The sequence below is a fragment of the Stomoxys calcitrans genome, chromosome 3 (genome assembly GCF_963082655.1).
Source record: "Stomoxys calcitrans chromosome 3, idStoCalc2.1, whole genome shotgun sequence".
Taxonomy (NCBI): domain Eukaryota; kingdom Metazoa; phylum Arthropoda; class Insecta; order Diptera; family Muscidae; genus Stomoxys; species Stomoxys calcitrans.
Window position 1 is genome coordinate 5,839,208 of NC_081554.1, and position 18,166 is coordinate 5,857,373.

The 18,166-nt window shown below is 38.9% G+C and overlaps 1 protein-coding gene across 3 annotated transcripts in view; it reads left to right on the top strand.

The window, feature by feature from the left end:
* LOC106080817 (blastoderm-specific protein 25D) overlaps positions 1-17,679 on the top strand; it is a 29,521-nt gene extending 11,842 nt beyond the window's left edge. The window contains exons 3-7 of one of the 3 annotated variants that reach the window (XM_013242392.2): positions 7,281-7,654; positions 8,379-9,817; positions 15,492-15,918; positions 15,997-16,108; positions 16,195-17,679. In XM_013242392.2, the coding sequence (XP_013097846.2) occupies positions 7,281-7,654; positions 8,379-9,817; positions 15,492-15,918; positions 15,997-16,108; positions 16,195-16,445 (2,603 nt within the window). In that variant the 3' untranslated portion in view covers positions 16,446-17,679. Of the gene's footprint in view, positions 1-7,280; positions 7,655-8,378; positions 9,818-9,970; positions 10,370-15,491; positions 15,919-15,996; positions 16,109-16,194 lie in introns of those variants that run through there. The other 2 variants (XM_059364537.1, XM_059364538.1) reach the window with 2 other exon arrangements.
* Positions 17,680-18,166: the final 487 nt, after the last annotated feature.

Consider the following 18,166-nt stretch of genomic DNA (forward strand, 5'->3'; position numbering starts at 1 on the left):
AGATGTTTTGCTTTTCTATTATTTGGCAAAATTACCCTCCACCATAGGATGGGGGTATACTAATTTCGTCATTCTGTTTGTAACACCTTGAAATATGCGTCTAAGGTATATATAATCTTGATCGTCATGACATTTTAAGTCGATCTAGCCATGTCCGTCCGTCTGTGGAAAGCACGCTAACTTTCGCAGGAGTAAAGCTAGGCGCTTGAAATTTTGCACAAATATTTTTTATTAGTGTAGGTCGGTTGGGATTGTGAATGAGCCTAATCGGTCCATGTTTTGATATAGCTACCATACAAACCGATTTTGGATCTTGACTTCTTGACCCTCTAGAGGGCGTAATTCTTATCCGATTTGGCTGTAATTTTGCACGTGGTGTTTTGGTGTCACTTCCAACAACTGTGTTTAGTTTGGAGCAAATCGGTACATAGCCCAAAATAGCTGTCATATAAACCGATTTTGGATCTTGACTTCATGAGCCTCTAGAGGGCGCAGTTATTATCCAAATTTTGTACAACGGCTTCTCCCATGACCTTCAACATACATGTAAAATATGGTCTGAATCGATCTATAGCTTAATACAGCTTCCATATAAACCGATCTTCCGATTTTGCTTCTTGAGCACCTACAAGGTGCAATTCTTATCCGAATGACCTGAAATATTACACAATGGCTTCTACAATGTTTAGCACTCAATTCATTTTTGGTCCGAATCGGACTACAACTTGATATAGCTCCAATAGCATAACAGTTCTTATTCATTATTCTTTGCTTGTCTAAAAAGAGATAACACGCAAAGAACTCGATAAATGCGATCCATGGTAGAGGGTATATAATATTCGGCCCGGCCGAACTTGGCGCGCTCTTACTCGTTTTGTTTGTTTTGGTTTTTTGCATTCGGGCCATGTCAAACTGAATGACGAATCGAATGTTACACACAAAGAGGGAGATTATTTACATAAATGAGTTTAAAATATTTTTCAAAATTTTTTTGTTTGCTTCTCTTTCGACATGAGCTCAATGACCGAAGATTTTCTTTGCAAATGGAAAAGGAAAGCCAGAGATAGCAAAACACACCTACCACAATGGGACGCGTTTCGTCTTTGGTTAGAAGACTTTTCAGCCATATAAGGTGTGATGGCTTCAAAGGCCGTGCGTTGGTATGTTGTATTTAAATCGTATTTAATGCGAAAAGGCCTCTATGATACAAGTACCACATTAACCACGCTCGACAACCCTGTCTATTAGCTGTACTTTTTCCCAATGCATATGTTTTCGTGTAATGGCAGACTTTTTTTCTGCGACAATTACACTTCTTCCATGGTGCACATGATTCTGTGCATCTATTGGGAGTTGTATTGATGTCTTCGAACGCTAAACGACGGCAACGGCTCCCGCTGTTGTTCCGTGTGCCCAGGTTCGTACCCCGGTCGGGCTCTTTCGAATTTTTTCATATTCAAGTTTTTTTGCCTGTCAGGCGAAGATCATTAGATTTCACAATTTTTAGTTTGTTTCTCTTTCGAGACGAGCTCAATGATCGGAGATTTTTCTTTTTTTAATTTTCCCCACAATCCCCACAATTCCCCACAAAAATGAAATCAATAGCTTAGCGGTCGAAGGAAAAGCATTCGAAAGCGAAGCCCCGCATTTGTGTATCCATTCGTACATTGGCTATGATTTTCTTGGGTTTTCGGCTTATTTTTAAGGTCGAATTAAATGCTGATCATCGTTTGCAGATACTTTTCGTTAAAATCATATAAATAATTGCAGCAAATAGTTTCCAAATATTAAAGATAGTGCATATTTTTACTCCTTTTTACAAAAAAATTTTAAAACCTTTTACAATTTCTGTTACGCTTTTTGCTGGTAAATTGTTGGCATCACTGGTGATGTAAACTGTAGGCCGGTCAGAAGGGCGGATATGATCCACAATGGTATTGAGAATTATTATCTAAGCAAGAATCGAAATGCGCCCACCAGTGGTGTATCTGTGTCCTGATTTGTCTGCAAAACTGACGATTTCTTCTCCTCAAATCTCATTTAAATAATTCTTCCATTCAGTTCCACCAAAACACGCGAAAATAAGAAATTGTATTTCTATAAAAAATGTTGTCAAAATTGTATTTCTATGGAAAATTTTGTCAATATTTTATTTCTATAGAAAATTTTGTCAAGATTTTATTTCTAAAGAAAATTTTGTCAAAATTTTATTTGTATAGAATTTTTTCAAAATAGTTTTTCTTTTTTTGTCAAAATTCCCTGATTCCACCATCGGGCGATGCATCAAAATATTGGAAAATTTTGTCAACATTTTATACAAATCTAGCTGAGCATAGCCAGACCCTAAAATTGCTTTTTTTCAATGATCAAGTCATTAAGGGCTATGGGCCTATTTCAGATCTACACTTTCAAAATCATATCACAATGCTACCACATGGGGTACAACGTTTTCAACCCAACCACAGCTGGATCAACTCAAAGATTATTTATTGCAGTTCTATTTTGTCCCGAACGGCATACATGTTCGGTTGATGTTTTTTTTTCCATTTGTCTCAGTCGCCCTTCGTTTTTTATTGGGTTGGGCAGTCATCAAGATTTTGGCCTAAATTTGGATAGCAAATTCTTACTCTACTGTCGTAGACCTTTCATTCGATTATCATATAGTCCCGGTCGTTCAACATATACTTTTGGGGTCGGTTCCTCAAACACTTTTTTTCGGCCCGGCCGAACTTACACGCTTTAACTTCTTTATGTATTTCAAATGCAGTTATACTAAGTCTTCTCGGCCAGAAATACCTATTACACAGTAACATATAACAACTAAGTGTACAACAGCTTAATTATCCAAATATACTTAATAAAGAATTGATTATAAAAAAGTTGGGAAAATTATTTTTTCGTAATTTGTTCGTGAGCGAATTTTCCCTTGTGAGAGTGAAAAAAATTTATAATTGTCCAATGAATTCGATTCCCGGTCTTTCCATCTGTTTTAACAACGAGGAAGCCACCAGCGATGGTTATCCTCTTACTATTGCAGGCAACATTTGTAACATATTCTGCCATGTTAAGACTTCTCTACCAACTGGTGTCGCTATGCGGCATATTGTTCGGACTCGGCATAAAAAAGGAGACCCCTTATCATTGAACTTAACTTTCGGAGTGCACTCTTTGATATAAGAGAAGTATTCCCCTGTTCTTCAATGGAATGTTCATCGGAATTTTAGTTAGTTTAGCAAAGTGTAAAGAAAGTAACAAGTAAAAGCGTGCTAAGTTCGGCCGGGCCGAATCTTATTTACCCTCCACCATGGATCGCATTTGTCGAGTTCTTTTCCCGGCATCTCTTCTAAGGCAAAAAAAGCATAAAAGAAAAGATTTGCTCTGCTATTAAAGCGATATCAAGATATGGTCCGGTTTGGACAACAATTAAATTATATGTTGGAGACCTGCGTAAAATGTCAGCCAATTCGAATAAGAATTGCGCCCTTTGGGGGCTCAAGAAGTAAAATAGAGAGATCGATTTATATTGGAGCTGCATCGGGCTATAGACCGATTCAGACCATAATAATCACGTATGTTGATGGTCATGAGAGGATCCGTCGTACAAAATTGCATTCCTATCGGATAATATTGCGACCTCTAGAGGCTCAAGAAGTCAAGATCTCAGATCGGTTTATATGGCAGCTATATCAGGTTATGAACTAATTTGAACCATACTTGGCACAATTGTGTGACATCATAATAAAAAACGTCGTGCAAAATTTCATTCCAATCGGATAAGAATTGCGCACTCTAGAGGCTCAAGAAATCAAGAACCAAGATCGGTTTATATCGCAGCTATATCAGGATATAGACCGATTCGAACCATTCTTGGCACAGTTGTTGGATATCATAACAGAATACTTCGTGCTAAAATTCATTCAAATCGGATAAGAATTGCGTCCTCTAGAGGCTCAAGAAGTCAAGACCCAAGATCGGTTTATATGGCAGCTATATCAAAACATGGCCGATTCGAACCATACTTGGCACAGTTGTTGGATATCATAACCAAATACGTCGTCCAAAATTTCATTCCAATCGGAAAGGAATTGCGCACTCTAGAGGCTCAAGAAGTCTAGACCCAAGATCGGTTTATATGGCAGCTATATCAAAACATTGACCGACATGGCCCATTTACAATACCAACCGACCTACACTAATAAGAAGTATCTGTGCAAAATTTCAAGGGGCTACCTTTACTCCTTCGGAAGTTAGCGTGCTTTTGACAGACAGACGGACGGACATGGCTAGATCGACATAAAATGTCGCGACGATCAAGAATATATATACTTTATGGGGTCTCAGACGAATATTTCGAGTAGTTACAAACAGAATGACGAAATTAGTATACCCCCCCATCCTATGGTGGAGGGTATAAAAAAGCAAAGAAATTGGCTAAATCTAGAGACTAGGATGACTTGGCTCCTGTGGTACAGGGTATTATAACTTAGTGAATTAGTTTGTAACCCCTAAAAGGAAGAGAGATAGACCCATTGATTAGTGCACCGATCGACTCAGAATCACTTTCTGATTCGATTTAGCTATGCCCGTCTGTCTGTCTGTCCATGTTAATTTGTGTACAAACTACAGGTCGCAACTTTCATCCGATCGTCTTCAAATTTGGTATTTGGTATGTTTTTCGGCCTAGAGACGAAACCTATTGAAATTGAAAAAAATAGGTTCAGATTTGGATATAGCTCCCATATATATGTTCGTCCGATTTGTAGTAATACTGCAATAAAAAGCTCATTTGTCAATCGATTTTCTCGTATTTTGGCAGGAAGGATTTTCTTATGACTCCCGACTTTACAGGTCCGATTTGCAGTAATAATACAATAAAATGGTCATTTGTTACCCGATTCTCTCGAAATTTGGCAGGAAGGATTTTCTAATGACTCTCGACATTACTGATTTGCATGGAAATCGGTTCAGTATTAGTTATAGCTCCCATATATATGTTCGTCAGATTTTGGGTAATTTGCAATAATCTTGTCATTTGTCAACCGTAAATTGGAAACCATTGCTCTAGATACCCATAGAATACAGCAATTTATAAGTTGCTGACATGTAGCTTTCGGTAGTTACCGAAACCAGAAAACCAGAGAACACTGGTATCAATTCAGTTTAATATTGTGTATAGAAAGGTATTTGAACAAATTTTATAGCCTAAATGCCGTAGGGAAACAATTACCATACCATACTGTTAATGTAGTACTCTCAACACATTTGTTGCATTCAGGTATCCAACCTGTTGATTTCTTGTTTCCATGGTGTAGGCTACGAAAATTTCTTGCTGTCCAATCCAAATGCGTTTTAAAGCTCTAGCAATTCTTGTCTATATTGGGTTTTAAGGTGGCTTCAATTTCCAATTATTTTTCGGTTAGAAATAGAAAACCCAACTAAACCCTTACATCCTGGCGAGAACATCAGAAAATATTTTTTCAGCGGCAGTTGTTTTGTTGCATTGTTGTTCGCTGGGGCGGCAGCCCTTGCCGATGAAGGAATCTATCGGGTCAATTCGTTACGTACAATGGCGACATTTGTGAGGCACTATGCCATGTAAAAACTTCCCCCCAAAATAGCTGTCGCATTGCGGTACGCCGGCTCGGCTATAAAAACGAGGCCCTTATCACTGAGCTTAAACTTGAATCGGACAGCAATCATTGATATTTGAGAAGTTTGCCCCAGTTCCTTTATGGCATGTTCATGGGCAAAATTTGCATTTGCAATAAAACCCTTAAAATATGTAAATCTTGTCAAAATAAGTTTTCTATATCTACATATCGGCGGGGTACTGTTATCTTGTTCCCTATGCCACTTTATTGATTTTGAGATGATCCCATTTGAAGTTTGCAAAATGCATTGAAGTAGAACATATTTGTCATATTTACAAACCAATATCTCGAAATCTTATTACGATACGGGAAATTTTCTTTAAGATTCTTAACATCACAAAAACCGATCTTAAGTCAAAAAACTTGAAAATCGCGATAGCAAGATAGCATTATGCCGACGATTTAACAACAATGAATACTATTTGGCTATAACGATATTAAAAATGGTTTAAAAATGTAGAGCTCCACAAAGTAGGAAGCTAGCAACTAAGAAGTAATTTGTCATTCAAATTTTTTTTTTTGTCTTTTTTTGCACAGGTTTATCATACAAGCAACTTATTAATTTAGGTATTTTAGTTGTACTTCCATATCATAGCCTAAAAATGTCACTGCATCAAAGCTTTCCACCCGATACAATTCATTAAATGCTTTAACTACACTTTGCGCCTTGATATTGTGGCAGTCTTCGTATTGCCAAATGCATTCTTGCACCAGCGAAAGCAAATCTTTAAAATCATACAAAATTGATCAATTTTCCAAATTGGTTCTTTTGCTCACATTACTCAAAACCCTTGAGAATATTTTTTCGGCTCGCTGACTTGCTATTGTGGCTGTGGCTGTTTTGTGTCTACCTCTCTCCATTTTGTCTTTGTAGCCTCTGTTTGTCGTCGCAGTTGTTTCCGGCGGGGGGGCATGTTTCATTTGTCTCTTGCTCGAAGTAATGCTTAAACTTGTTTATCATTTTGTAACTTTGGTTAGTTCAAATTCTGACTTCTTTCACTTTTCAACTTCACCGCAAACAAAACAAAATAAACAAACAAACAAAATCGGAAACTATTTAGGTTTGAAAAATCTTTCATCCGCCATGCACGCTGTTTGGAGTTCCTATGAATGGGAGTTAAGCAAAACTCATTTTAATACTGGACATTTGGCTAAAGGTTTGTTTTGAATTCAATTGAAATAAGAAACCCAAAAGAAAATCATTAAAAACGGCTGGTGGTATAACTGCACGCTCTTCTTTTAGAGTGGCTATATATTTAGTCTACAAGTAGAGTTAAAAAAAAAACAAAATCCGACTTTAAGATAGCGCACCTTGTACTATAGTTTTCGTAGATCTTTCCTGGCACTACTCTACTTTGACTCTTTTTTTTTGTTTACTTTTGTACACCTTTAACAAACTCATGGATTTCTATTTTGAGTTTCTCTTCATGTCCTTATTTACCTCTGTCTGTTCTCTTTTCAGTTCTTGTCCAAGTTCTTGATAAAAAAAAAAATTGAGCCCGAGTGGTGAAAAGCTATCTCTCTTTAATTTCCAGAAGGCTCAATTTTTCAATTGCTTAGTTCCACTAGAATTTCCCGTCACACCCCTTAACCATTTAATTTTCTTTTTCCTCGTTTTATTCCATTTAGATTCTCCTGCTTTCATGGAAACTCTGCCGGTAAATACTATTTTGGATTTGTGGGAACGTTCTCAAATACCCAATGGCCGTGGCATACTCTTGGCCTTGGGTTTCGATAGTGATGAAATCAATTTGGCCCAATTGAATAAAGTCATGGAGGAGGAAATACCCAATTTGGATGAAGAACCCCAGATGGCATTAATGAAGGCATGTCTGGCCCTACAATCAACTGAACTTGCAAACCTGAGACAAGCCACCAAACAGTTGCATGATGAAAATTCTAAACTAAGAGCGGACAATAAGGATGCCAATAGACGCATTGCTCTATTGGCGGTGGAAATCGACGAGAGGCATGCTTCTTTGGAAGATGCCACCAAAAAAGAAGTAAGTATTTGATGTAACAAAACAAAAAACGACCTTTTGTTTTGCTTTTGAGTTTTTTTTTTTAAATACCTTAGAAAAAATATTCTTATATTTTGAATAATGAAACAAACCATTTTTTTCCCCAAATTTTTGTTTTTCAAATACTTTCCTTTTTTTCAAAAAATTGATTTTTCTTTATATTTTTCAAAAATATTTTTAAAATTTTTTCAATAACATGTTTTTCTTTAAAATTTTTTATTTTGCATGATACGGTCATGCAGCCCGTGTTTGACCAAACAGTCTGTAGCTCCCCTTTGGAAGGTTAATGAAAAATAGATAATCCCAGTGACCGCCAAATATAAAAAAAATTAAATTTTTTTTAAATAATATTTTTCTGATACTTTTGTACCCTCCATTATAGGATGGGGGTATACTAATTTCGTCATTCTGTTTGTAACTCCTCGAAATATTCGTCTAAGACCCCATAAAGTGTATATATTTTTGATCGTCATGACATCGCCGCTTGAAATTTGGCACAAATACTTCTTATTAGTGTAGGTCGGTGGGGATCGTAAATGGACTATATCGGTCCATGTTTTGATATAGCTTCCATATAAATCAATCTTGGATTAGGGCGGATTTTCCTTTTATTAGGTAGCCAGTTGAGGAGGATTTGTTGTCCAACTGGCAGTAGCTAAGACATTTTTTTCCAAGAAGTAATTTTAAAATTGTATCACTCTTTCAGATCCGCTTATTGGAACAGCGACATGCTGGTGTGGTCCGAGATCTAACTGCTCGCTTGGCTAATGATCGAGAAAATTGGTCTAATCTCAATGCACGTTTGGAGGCTCGTATTAAAACGTTTGAACAGGATGAAATTAAGCTAAAAACTGAACTAGAATTGGTGCGTAAAGAGAACGAGGACTTGGAGTGGGAGCAACATAAAATGCAAAAGCAATTAACCGATTTGCTGGAGAAGAATATTGAGCTGCAGCGTGAATTGACCGATATGGATGAAACAAAACATGATGCTGGCCAACATCGGGAAACGTACGATAAATCTATGGCCGATGAGGAAGTTTTACGCCTGGTGGACAAAATTTCTAGTCTACAGTTAGAGAACTGTAATCTTAGAGATAAAAATGATGAACTTGTAGCTGAAGTGGAATCCCTACATCATGAATTGAATAAAATGAGAATTAAGTCCAAAAAATCCTTGCAAATTTGTGAAGAATCTTCCGGGCCGCAAGAGGAGAACGATGGCAGCTCATCAAATACAGCCACAAAACGGCGAGGCGATTCTCCGACTAAAACCAGACTTATAGAAGAAAGTCCCCGCTTGGGTAAGCTGAGGAAATGCACCAACGACGACGGCAGTGAGGCCAGTGATACAAGTGGCGAATGGATGGCTTTGAACTCTGAACTACAAAATACACACCACATAAAAATGTCCAAACAGGCCCAAGACGAAATGGATACTCTGAGAAGAAGAATCTCTGAATTGGAAACGGAACTTAAACTTGCCAAGGAATCGCAAGCAGCACAAACTACCAACTCAGTGGCAGGCACATCCTCTTCTCCCACACCCGAAGAACGCTGTAAGGAACTGGAAGCCAGCCTGGAACAAATGCAAAAGGCTTATGAAGATTGCGAAGACTATTGGCAGGCCAAGTTAACCGAGGAGAGGGCCCTGTTCGAAAAGGAACGTCAAATTTACGAAGAGGAGCAACAGGAGAGTGACAAAAAATTCACTGAGCTTATGGAAAAGGTGCGCGAATATGAGGAACAATTCAGTAAGGATGGACGCCTCTCGCCCATTGAAGAGAAAGACATGCTGGAACAGCAATATGCCGATCTCGAAGCCGAGGCCGAAGAAATACGAGAGAATGCTCGTAGAATGTTCGAAGAAAAGTCTCAAGAAATCGAAGTTCTTCAAAATGAAATTGAAGATCTTCGCCTGCGTTTGGGCGAAAGCGTTGAAATACTCACCGGTGCCAATGAGCTCAAGCCCGAAAATGCCGCCAACACCACCAACACCAATCTAGCAGAGTCATGCAGTCCGGCCAGCTCGCCCATTAGTTATCTGTGGCACCAGAGCACCATTCAGGAGCCCTCAAAGACATGCCATGAGAACAGTTTACCGACTCTGCTAACCATGGCGCCAGTGAGCAATCATGCTGTGCGGTGAGTATTTCAATGCACTTGTGTGTCATAGCGCCTGCTATCTTTTCAAAAGCTTTTGACTTTCTGTTACATTTGATGTATGGTTGAAGCTTTATTTCCTTTACATCACTGACTCACTCACTCACCCATTCATTTAATCAATCACATTTTTAGCTGCTCCCACCCTTTGAAATCGTCTAACATGCACGTTCGGTTTCCCCAAAGCTTCATAAATCGGCTAATCGGCAATATTTAATGCTTATCCCACCCTCTTCCTCAAAATCCCATAAAACACAGAGTAACTAAAATTGACTGTATATAAGCAAAAAACATGGTATATAATGTACCATCTGATAAATGTAAATAAAATCTTAAGTGGACTTTAAGTTCATTGCACTTGTTCTCATAGAGAATATTGCACATCACACATATGAAGATTGATATCCCCAAATATATGGCATCATATTTTCCATCATTTTTGTTTTTCGTATTAATATTTGTATTACTTATTTAGTTAGTTTAACCAGAATAATTTTTGTAAATAAAATGTGCCACTATTTTTTTTCATACTGATATTTTGTTATTTTTTGTTTTTATTATTGTTTTCTATCTATGGTTCTATTGCATGCTTCGTCTTTGTGCATTGTTTGTGTTTTCGTCGTTTTGTTTCTTTTGGGTACTACAAATAAAACTGGTGTACAAAGCTGGAGTTGTGGAAATTGTATAGTACACACATAGTAAACAAGGTCGAAGGAATCGTGTACATTTTGGTTTGTTTTTTTTTTTTCCTAATGGTGGTGGCTATAGATGAAATTTTGAAATGGTAATTGTTACTACGTGTGAAAATAGGAAAGCAAGAGAATGCTGGAGGATGTTCCAGTTGACCCGTTGAGTGAACCTAGTAAACCTGTTAATAAACTGCTATTTGTATATTGTGTGCTATTTGTTCACCCCTCGGAAGCCTTTCTATGCTAAGGGTACGCTCTGTATACAATTTTTGAGAGAACAAAGTTAACCATCATTACGGGATTATCAGGAATGCTTTTTTTGGGCAATAGATGGTAGAGTTTCCGCACAAAACAATCCGCAGGGAACGTGAGTGGCTTTCTGTTTTCTATTGTGGCCGCGATTGCTATACATATTGATTTATTCTGATATTAATCTGACCCAGCTGTGGTCCCCAGAACCAATTTCAGAAATCTGGCAGCTTCAATTTGAGCGAACAATAGTGTCTCTGCAGTTAGGTTAGTTGGTTTCGCCTTTCATGTGAGGCGCAGGCGTGATTGGTGCCATGGGGTCCCCTGGACAGATGTTATGGACTGTACCATCTAACGTCGAACGATACTACACCATCTGGATCTCAATTTAGCCATATTAGTCGCCGTCTTCAATAAGTGGCGTGCCTGAGTCGGTATAAAAAAATGCAAATTTTGCCCTCGAACATTCCACTAAGGAACAGGAGCAAACTTCTCACATATCAATGAGTACAGTCCGATTCAAGTTTTTTTAAGCTCAATGATAAGGGACCTCCTTTTTTATAGCGGAGTCCGAACGGCGTGCCGCAGTGTGACACCTCTTTGGAGAGAAGTTTTACATGGCATAGTACCTCACAAATGTTTCCAGCATAAGGAGGGGAAAACCACCGCTAAAAAATTTTTCTGATGGTTTCGCCAAGATTCGAACCCAGACGTTCAACGTCATAGGCGGACATGCTAACCTCTGTGCTACGGTGGCCTCGGTATAATAAGATCATATTGATAACAGCATCCTGGTATATATCCTGCGTGGATCGACGATATGTCGACGGCTAGAGTTCTTAAACATCTTAATATTCTTCTTCTCATCTCTAGAAGAGGGTTCCAGCTCAGTGAGTTCGTATGATTGCTCCGATGACATCTCAGTGGAATTTCTTAAGCTAAAAGTTCACAATGATGGCTAACCTTAAGGGCAATGCTTGCCAGCTGGTGCAAACTTGTTATTGTTATGGAGCAGTGTGTTTTGGTTCATCATATCCAACTCCAGGAACTCTTCGACTAAGTTGGGATGCGTCCAGAGAGATCAGGTACCAGGTCGAGTAGGATAGGTTGGACAGTTAAACAGGTGGTGGTAGCCCCAGATTACAATCGAGACACACATCCAACATATGCAGGCATCAATTCTAGCTTTGTAGGAGTTGACAAGGCTGCATTTGCCGGGGCGCAATTTTGATTTGTTGATGGAGGCTTACTTCTTTATTTGCAAGGGTAGCGGTCAATCTCCAAGGACTGCGCGTCACCGTTTCTGCAAATCACGCAGACAATGTAGCTGAAACGCCGTCTAATATAGAGGTTGTTATAACTACTTTTACCTGTGGAGTTAGCGATCTTCGCCGAGCTCCTATAAGTGACCAATTTCGTTCCGTTCCAAAGGACCGATCTCCGCGGAAACAATGTTATTGTTGTTGTTGTGGTAGCAGAGTGTTGTACACTGGACTGAAGGACTCCATCGGGTCAATCCGGTACCAAGGAACAATGATGGCCATTGGTTATTTGAAGGTGCCAATAACTCGCCTTGTCTTATCGAACATCATAGGCACTCAGTATTTCAGCAAAAGCTTGCCTGCCGCCCTGCCTCTCAGTAAGACACTCCACTCCATATCACTGATTGCCAGCGACTGCAATTACAGCGACTCCGTATAAGAGGCATTACAATTTGCAAAATTGCAAATTTTGCCCATGAACATTCCACTAAGGAACAGGGGCAAACTTCTCACATATCAATGAGTGCAGTCCGATTCAAATTTAAGCTCAATGATAAGGGGCCTCCTTTTTATAGCCGAGTCCGAACGGTGTGCCGCAATGCGACACCTCTTTGCAGAAAAATTTTACATGGCATAGTACCTCACAAATATTGCCAGCATTAGAAGGGGAAAACCACCGTTGAAACTTTTTTCTGATTGTCTCGCCAGGATTCGAACCCAGGCGTTCAGCGTCATAGGCGGACATGCTAACCTCTGCGATACGGTGTCCTCTAGAGGCATTCCACTATTCGAAAACTGTGGACGCGCCCGGTAGCTCTCAGCTAAGCTTCTCTTGATGACGATGTACACCACACAAATCGGAGCTCAGAGTTCCAACCCGTGTGGTGGTTATAGTCATGCCGTGCCTCGGGAACAATGATGGCCATTGGTTATTTGAGGGCGCTAATAACACGCTTTGTCGTATCGAACATCATAGGCTCTCAGTATGTAAGCAATAGCCGGTGCCGCCTGGCCTGAGTCTCTGAGTAGTTCCCAGCTACGATTCTCGTGATAACGATGAACACCACACAGATCGGAGCTCAAAGTTTCAGCCTGTGTGGTGCTCACAGTTCTCCCATGTCGGGAAAGGGTTTTTCTCTTGTAGCCCCGAACCTCTCGCTCTAGATCATGTAGATCCACCCTGATGTCTATGGACGTTGGATGTATATCCACAGTGTTAGTAGATACTCACCCTGATTCCGGTTGTCGAAGGCGAAAATCGACGGGAGTCGTAGACGAAGGCAAATTTTACTTTTCGTGGTATTCTCATTTGTCCACGACAGTTTGGTAATGTTGTTGTTGTAGTAGCAGTGTGTGGTACACTGAGGCGGCAGCCCTTGCCGATGAAGGAATTCATTGGGTCAATCCGGTACATACAACGGGCTGCCATGGCCATAAATATATGGTGGTGAGTAGGAGTCGGAGGGAACTTGGAGAGAAACAAAGACATAAATCAGGGTCGGGGAGAACACCCTCCCTTTTAAACTCTAGGGGGCTTCGATTTCGTGTTTCTAAACTCTACGTATGACTGCCCACCGCGCGTGTAGTTCACAATGCACCCCTTCGTCGAGGAAGATCAGACTACTAGATGACGCCATTGAAGAGTGTGGTGTGATTGAAAGGCAAAGTTAACTATGATAGTGCGTTCATGGGGTCTTTTCCCGGAATCCGGTTTGATGATTTGTTTTAAGTAGGGATAAACTCAAGCCAGGTAGGAGTAGAGCATCAAACGTTTTTGTGACCGGAGTTGGGGGAGATATCAGCTTAATGGCTTGCTCTGGTCCGCGGATTTTCCCGAATTATGAACAGGGACCCCAAGAGCTAATTTCTATATTTCGGGTATTACCAGAGTGGATATGGACAAATTAAGGGTATAATCCGTCAGTTAACGGACTATATGGCATGGCTCTCCTTATGGCCTCTGCCTCGAGTGGCAGTGGGATGCTTTTTGCCCTTTTGGGTGTTCGATATCTTATCTAAAATTTGGACTAATGATAGGTATTCGACCGGTTGGGATGGAGCGAGCGGCTCACAGGCTGGAATTTTGAGCTCCGATCTAAGTGGTGTTCGTCTTTATCATGAGAAGCCCAGCTAAGAATTACCGGACGCTTACACAGATTGTGCATAGTGTAATGCTCAGTACGGAATAGCTGCAATTGCAATCGCAGACAATCATAGGAAGTCTATGTGAGAGGTCAGGCGATACCGGCTCTTGCTTAAATATTGAGTGCTTATGATGCTCCACTTTCCGCAACCTGTGGACGCGTACGGTTGCTCCTAGCTAAGCTACTCGTGATAATGATGAACACCCCACATATCGGAGTTTAAAGATCCCATGATTATTCCGTGCCGGTGGTGAGGGGTATTAAGCTGTTATTGTTGAGTAAGGGATAGAGAATTGCAGAATGTGGTGTGTAGGACGTCGTTAAGAGGACGAAGATTCTTTGCCACCGCGGATAAGAAAGTAAAAGGCGTCTGCATGAACGAACCATCCGATCCATTTTACAAATTTCTGATAACATATCACATAAACAGGTTAAGGGTTTACGAAAGGAACATTTTGTCTTGCCAACGCCATTGCTCTAAACGGCTGTGTTCTGTCATTGTTTCCAGCCTGTTTTTCACTTCGTACCTCACTGGGTGCTCTGCTCGACAAATTTTTAACTAAAGTCGCTTGCTTACTGTGTCCTATCCGAAAACACTTGTCTACTCAAGGCTATGGCGCTTCTAAATTTCAGCCACATCAAGCAAAATTTGAGGTTTCTTGGAGCTGGTGATATCAAACCTGCGGATTGGCTTTTATGAAGGTCATTGTACTTATTTTACTACACGGACCTTTCTATGCGGTATTTGGCCAGGATGTTGGAAGACTAAAGTTTAATGGACGTACCGAATTTTAGTTATATCAGACAAATTATTTGTTCTCAACGAATATTTGTTCAATGCTAAATTGCAAATTTTGCCCATGAACATTCCACTAACTTCTCACATATCAATGAGTACAGTCCGATTCAACTATAAGCTCAATGATAAGGGGCCTCCTTTTTTATAGCCGAGTCCGAAAGGCGTGCCGCAGTGCGACAAATCTTTGGAGAGAAGTTTTACATGGTACCTCACAAATGTTGCCAGCATTAGGAGGGGAAAACAACCGCTGATGGTCTCGCCAGGATTCGAACCCAAGCGTTCAGCGTCATAGGCGGACATGCTAACCTCCGCGCTCTGCACCTCCTTTTTCAATGTACAGATACTGAATTTGTAAGAAGACTGCAATTTGGTAGTTTAAATACTAAAATCGTTAAGCTGATATTAATAAAATGTTTTCCTCCAAAAATGCCAGTGAATTTGTAACTCAAGAAACAAACACGAAACTAACAAACAATTCATTTTTTTTTTCGTTATTTGAATTTTTTGTTTTAGAATAAATTTAACCACATCGGAAACTACAATTTTCAGCACACCGCCTCAAACATCACTGCAGTCTCCCATTGAGAAACCCAATCGTACACAATCACCACAGGCCACAGTACCTTCGGAAACGGGCGATGTGGCCGATTGTGAAACCTCGTCAACGACATCGGGTAAAAGTTTCGAAACCCATAGCATACACTCGAATCACAGTCAACAGCGTAATGCTCAAATGGCAATTAAATCGAATGCCAGCAGCACCAAGAACAGCTCTACTAGTCCCACGCCTAGCGGCTTGAAAGAAGAACTCAAACGTTTGAAATTCTTTGAACTCTCATTGAAGGAACAAATCAAGGATTTGTCCTTGCAGCGAGATGGTTTGATCATGGAGCTGCAACAATTGCAAGAAGCTAAGCCAGTATTAGAAAAAGCTTATGCGGTTAGTAGACACTAAAATGGGGTACTGTTTTACCCTCAGACGAATGTTTATTCGAGTTTTTGTTTGTTTGTTTTGCAGCGAACAGCACATCCTTCTTTGATACAAAGAGTAAATCAATTGGAATTGAAAAATCGTCATTTGCAGAATGTCATAAAGCAACAACAGCACTACACAGAGTCAATAATGCAACGTAAGTTATGGAGAAAAAAATGTATATGTTAGGGCAGAACTTTAAGAGTTTGTTTTGACTTTATTTGTTTATAATCATCATTTTAGAATCCTGGCGTCATCATCAAATCGAATTGAATGATTTACATGGACGTTTAGAGGCTCAAACTGCCCTGATTACTGAGCAGGTGCAGCGTTTGCAAAACGCTGATATCCTTGTTAAAGATCTGTATGTGGAGAATTCACACTTAACTGCCTCCGTGCAGAGGCTGGAACAACAAAGAGTGCGAGCAAATATAATACAACAACAACAGCAACAACAAAGACAGAATATATCAGTCCTACCAGGAATGCCTTAACTTACTGTTAGTTAGAATTACCAAGAAACAAAGACATTGTATTTAAATATTTAAAGTTTTAACGAAAATCCCAAAAACCCAACTCTGCCCAGCTGTACCTTGCACCTCAAAAATAAGGAAACATATCCAATTCTTTGGATAACAAAAGGATAGTCAGCCAGGGTAGCTTTGTAAGCTGCACCATCAACACCATTGAAGAAACGAACACCTTTCAAATTCTGAATTAAGCACAAGTGTTTTGCAGCCAGAACGCTGTGTGTCACAAATCCTAGCAAAAATACCTTCCTTACTCCCCTCCACTATCAGGTAAGACTTTTTCGAATTAAGCCCTCCCCCATCTTCAACTAAACACTGAAAATAGAAAATAATTATAAATGAAGTAGAGAGCCATTATTGCAATCAAACCCCAAATGCCTTCCAATAGACAACTACCCACACATACCTAATTATGAATCACAATTATAATTTAGTAAGAAATGAAGAAAATAGTTACCCATATACGTAGATTTTCGGTTACAACGAATCTATATAACAAACCTGCATACTTATATTTTTAAGTTTTGACAAAAGACATGAACAAAATTCCCAAGAAATCTGCAAGAAAAGCGCACAAGGCTATCTACGAAATAAAATTTGTTTGTAACAAACGAAACCTTGGTTTGTGTGAAACGAATTATTAAAAGACGAACAAAGGCAAAAGAATTTTTTTTATTAAACGAATATTGCTGAAGATTAAAGAATTTGTAGGGCGACACCAAATCGATGTTTTGGAAACAAGCGAAAAAAGCAAATAACTATAACTTTGTATGTACAGAGTCAAGAGAAATATTTAAAAGTTTAAATAAATCTACTTAAGAGTTGTCGTTTATTTTTCTAATGCCTTGCCTTGGATTACCTACTCTAAGGCAATTATTCAACAATTTTTGTCACAAACAAATTCGTCTCATAGAAACAAAGGATTATTCTCGATGCTATAATTATTTTTTCTTATTAATGAAATAGAAATCTATGTAAATGAGTATTTATTTATAAATAGATAATTTATTATAATTAAGTTTTACTAAAATTTTACTTTATCAACATACTTCCTTTCTTATATACAATCCGCCTGCTTTTCCCCACTCTTTTTTATTAGTGCGTAATCTATATACATTTGTTGAACTGAATTATGTTTCGTATTGCTCATTTTTTATATACTGTTATATTTCTTATTTTAAATCAAAACCCCATATATATATAAAATATATATAAAATATAATAATTTTTTTTTTTTTTTTTTCTTAACATATGTAAGTCAACGATGTTTTTTGGAATTTCTGTAATTATGAGCAAGAATTGGTTTAGATTCCCCTTTGGTATGTTGGAGATGATAATCACGGTTTTCTGCCATTCTATTTTAGACTTTATAGGGTTTAAGGACTTTTAGACATTCAGTGATTCTAAAAACATGTTTTTTTGCTTAAAATATCTGATCTCAGATTTAAAATTGTTCTGAAAAAGATAATGCGTTAAAAGGTCTAATGCACTTATTTCCAACGATTGAAAAAAAGAACCTTGTTGAAATTTTGTTGCCAATGAGGTGCCTAAGCCAATGTGTGTCATTCGGACTCGAATTAGGCATTATTCTTTGAAGCCCAGAAGATTTTCTCTGTTCCTGTATATGGAAATTATTTTCCCCTTTGTCACTGGGATGTTTTTTTTAGTTGATCGGATAACGCAGC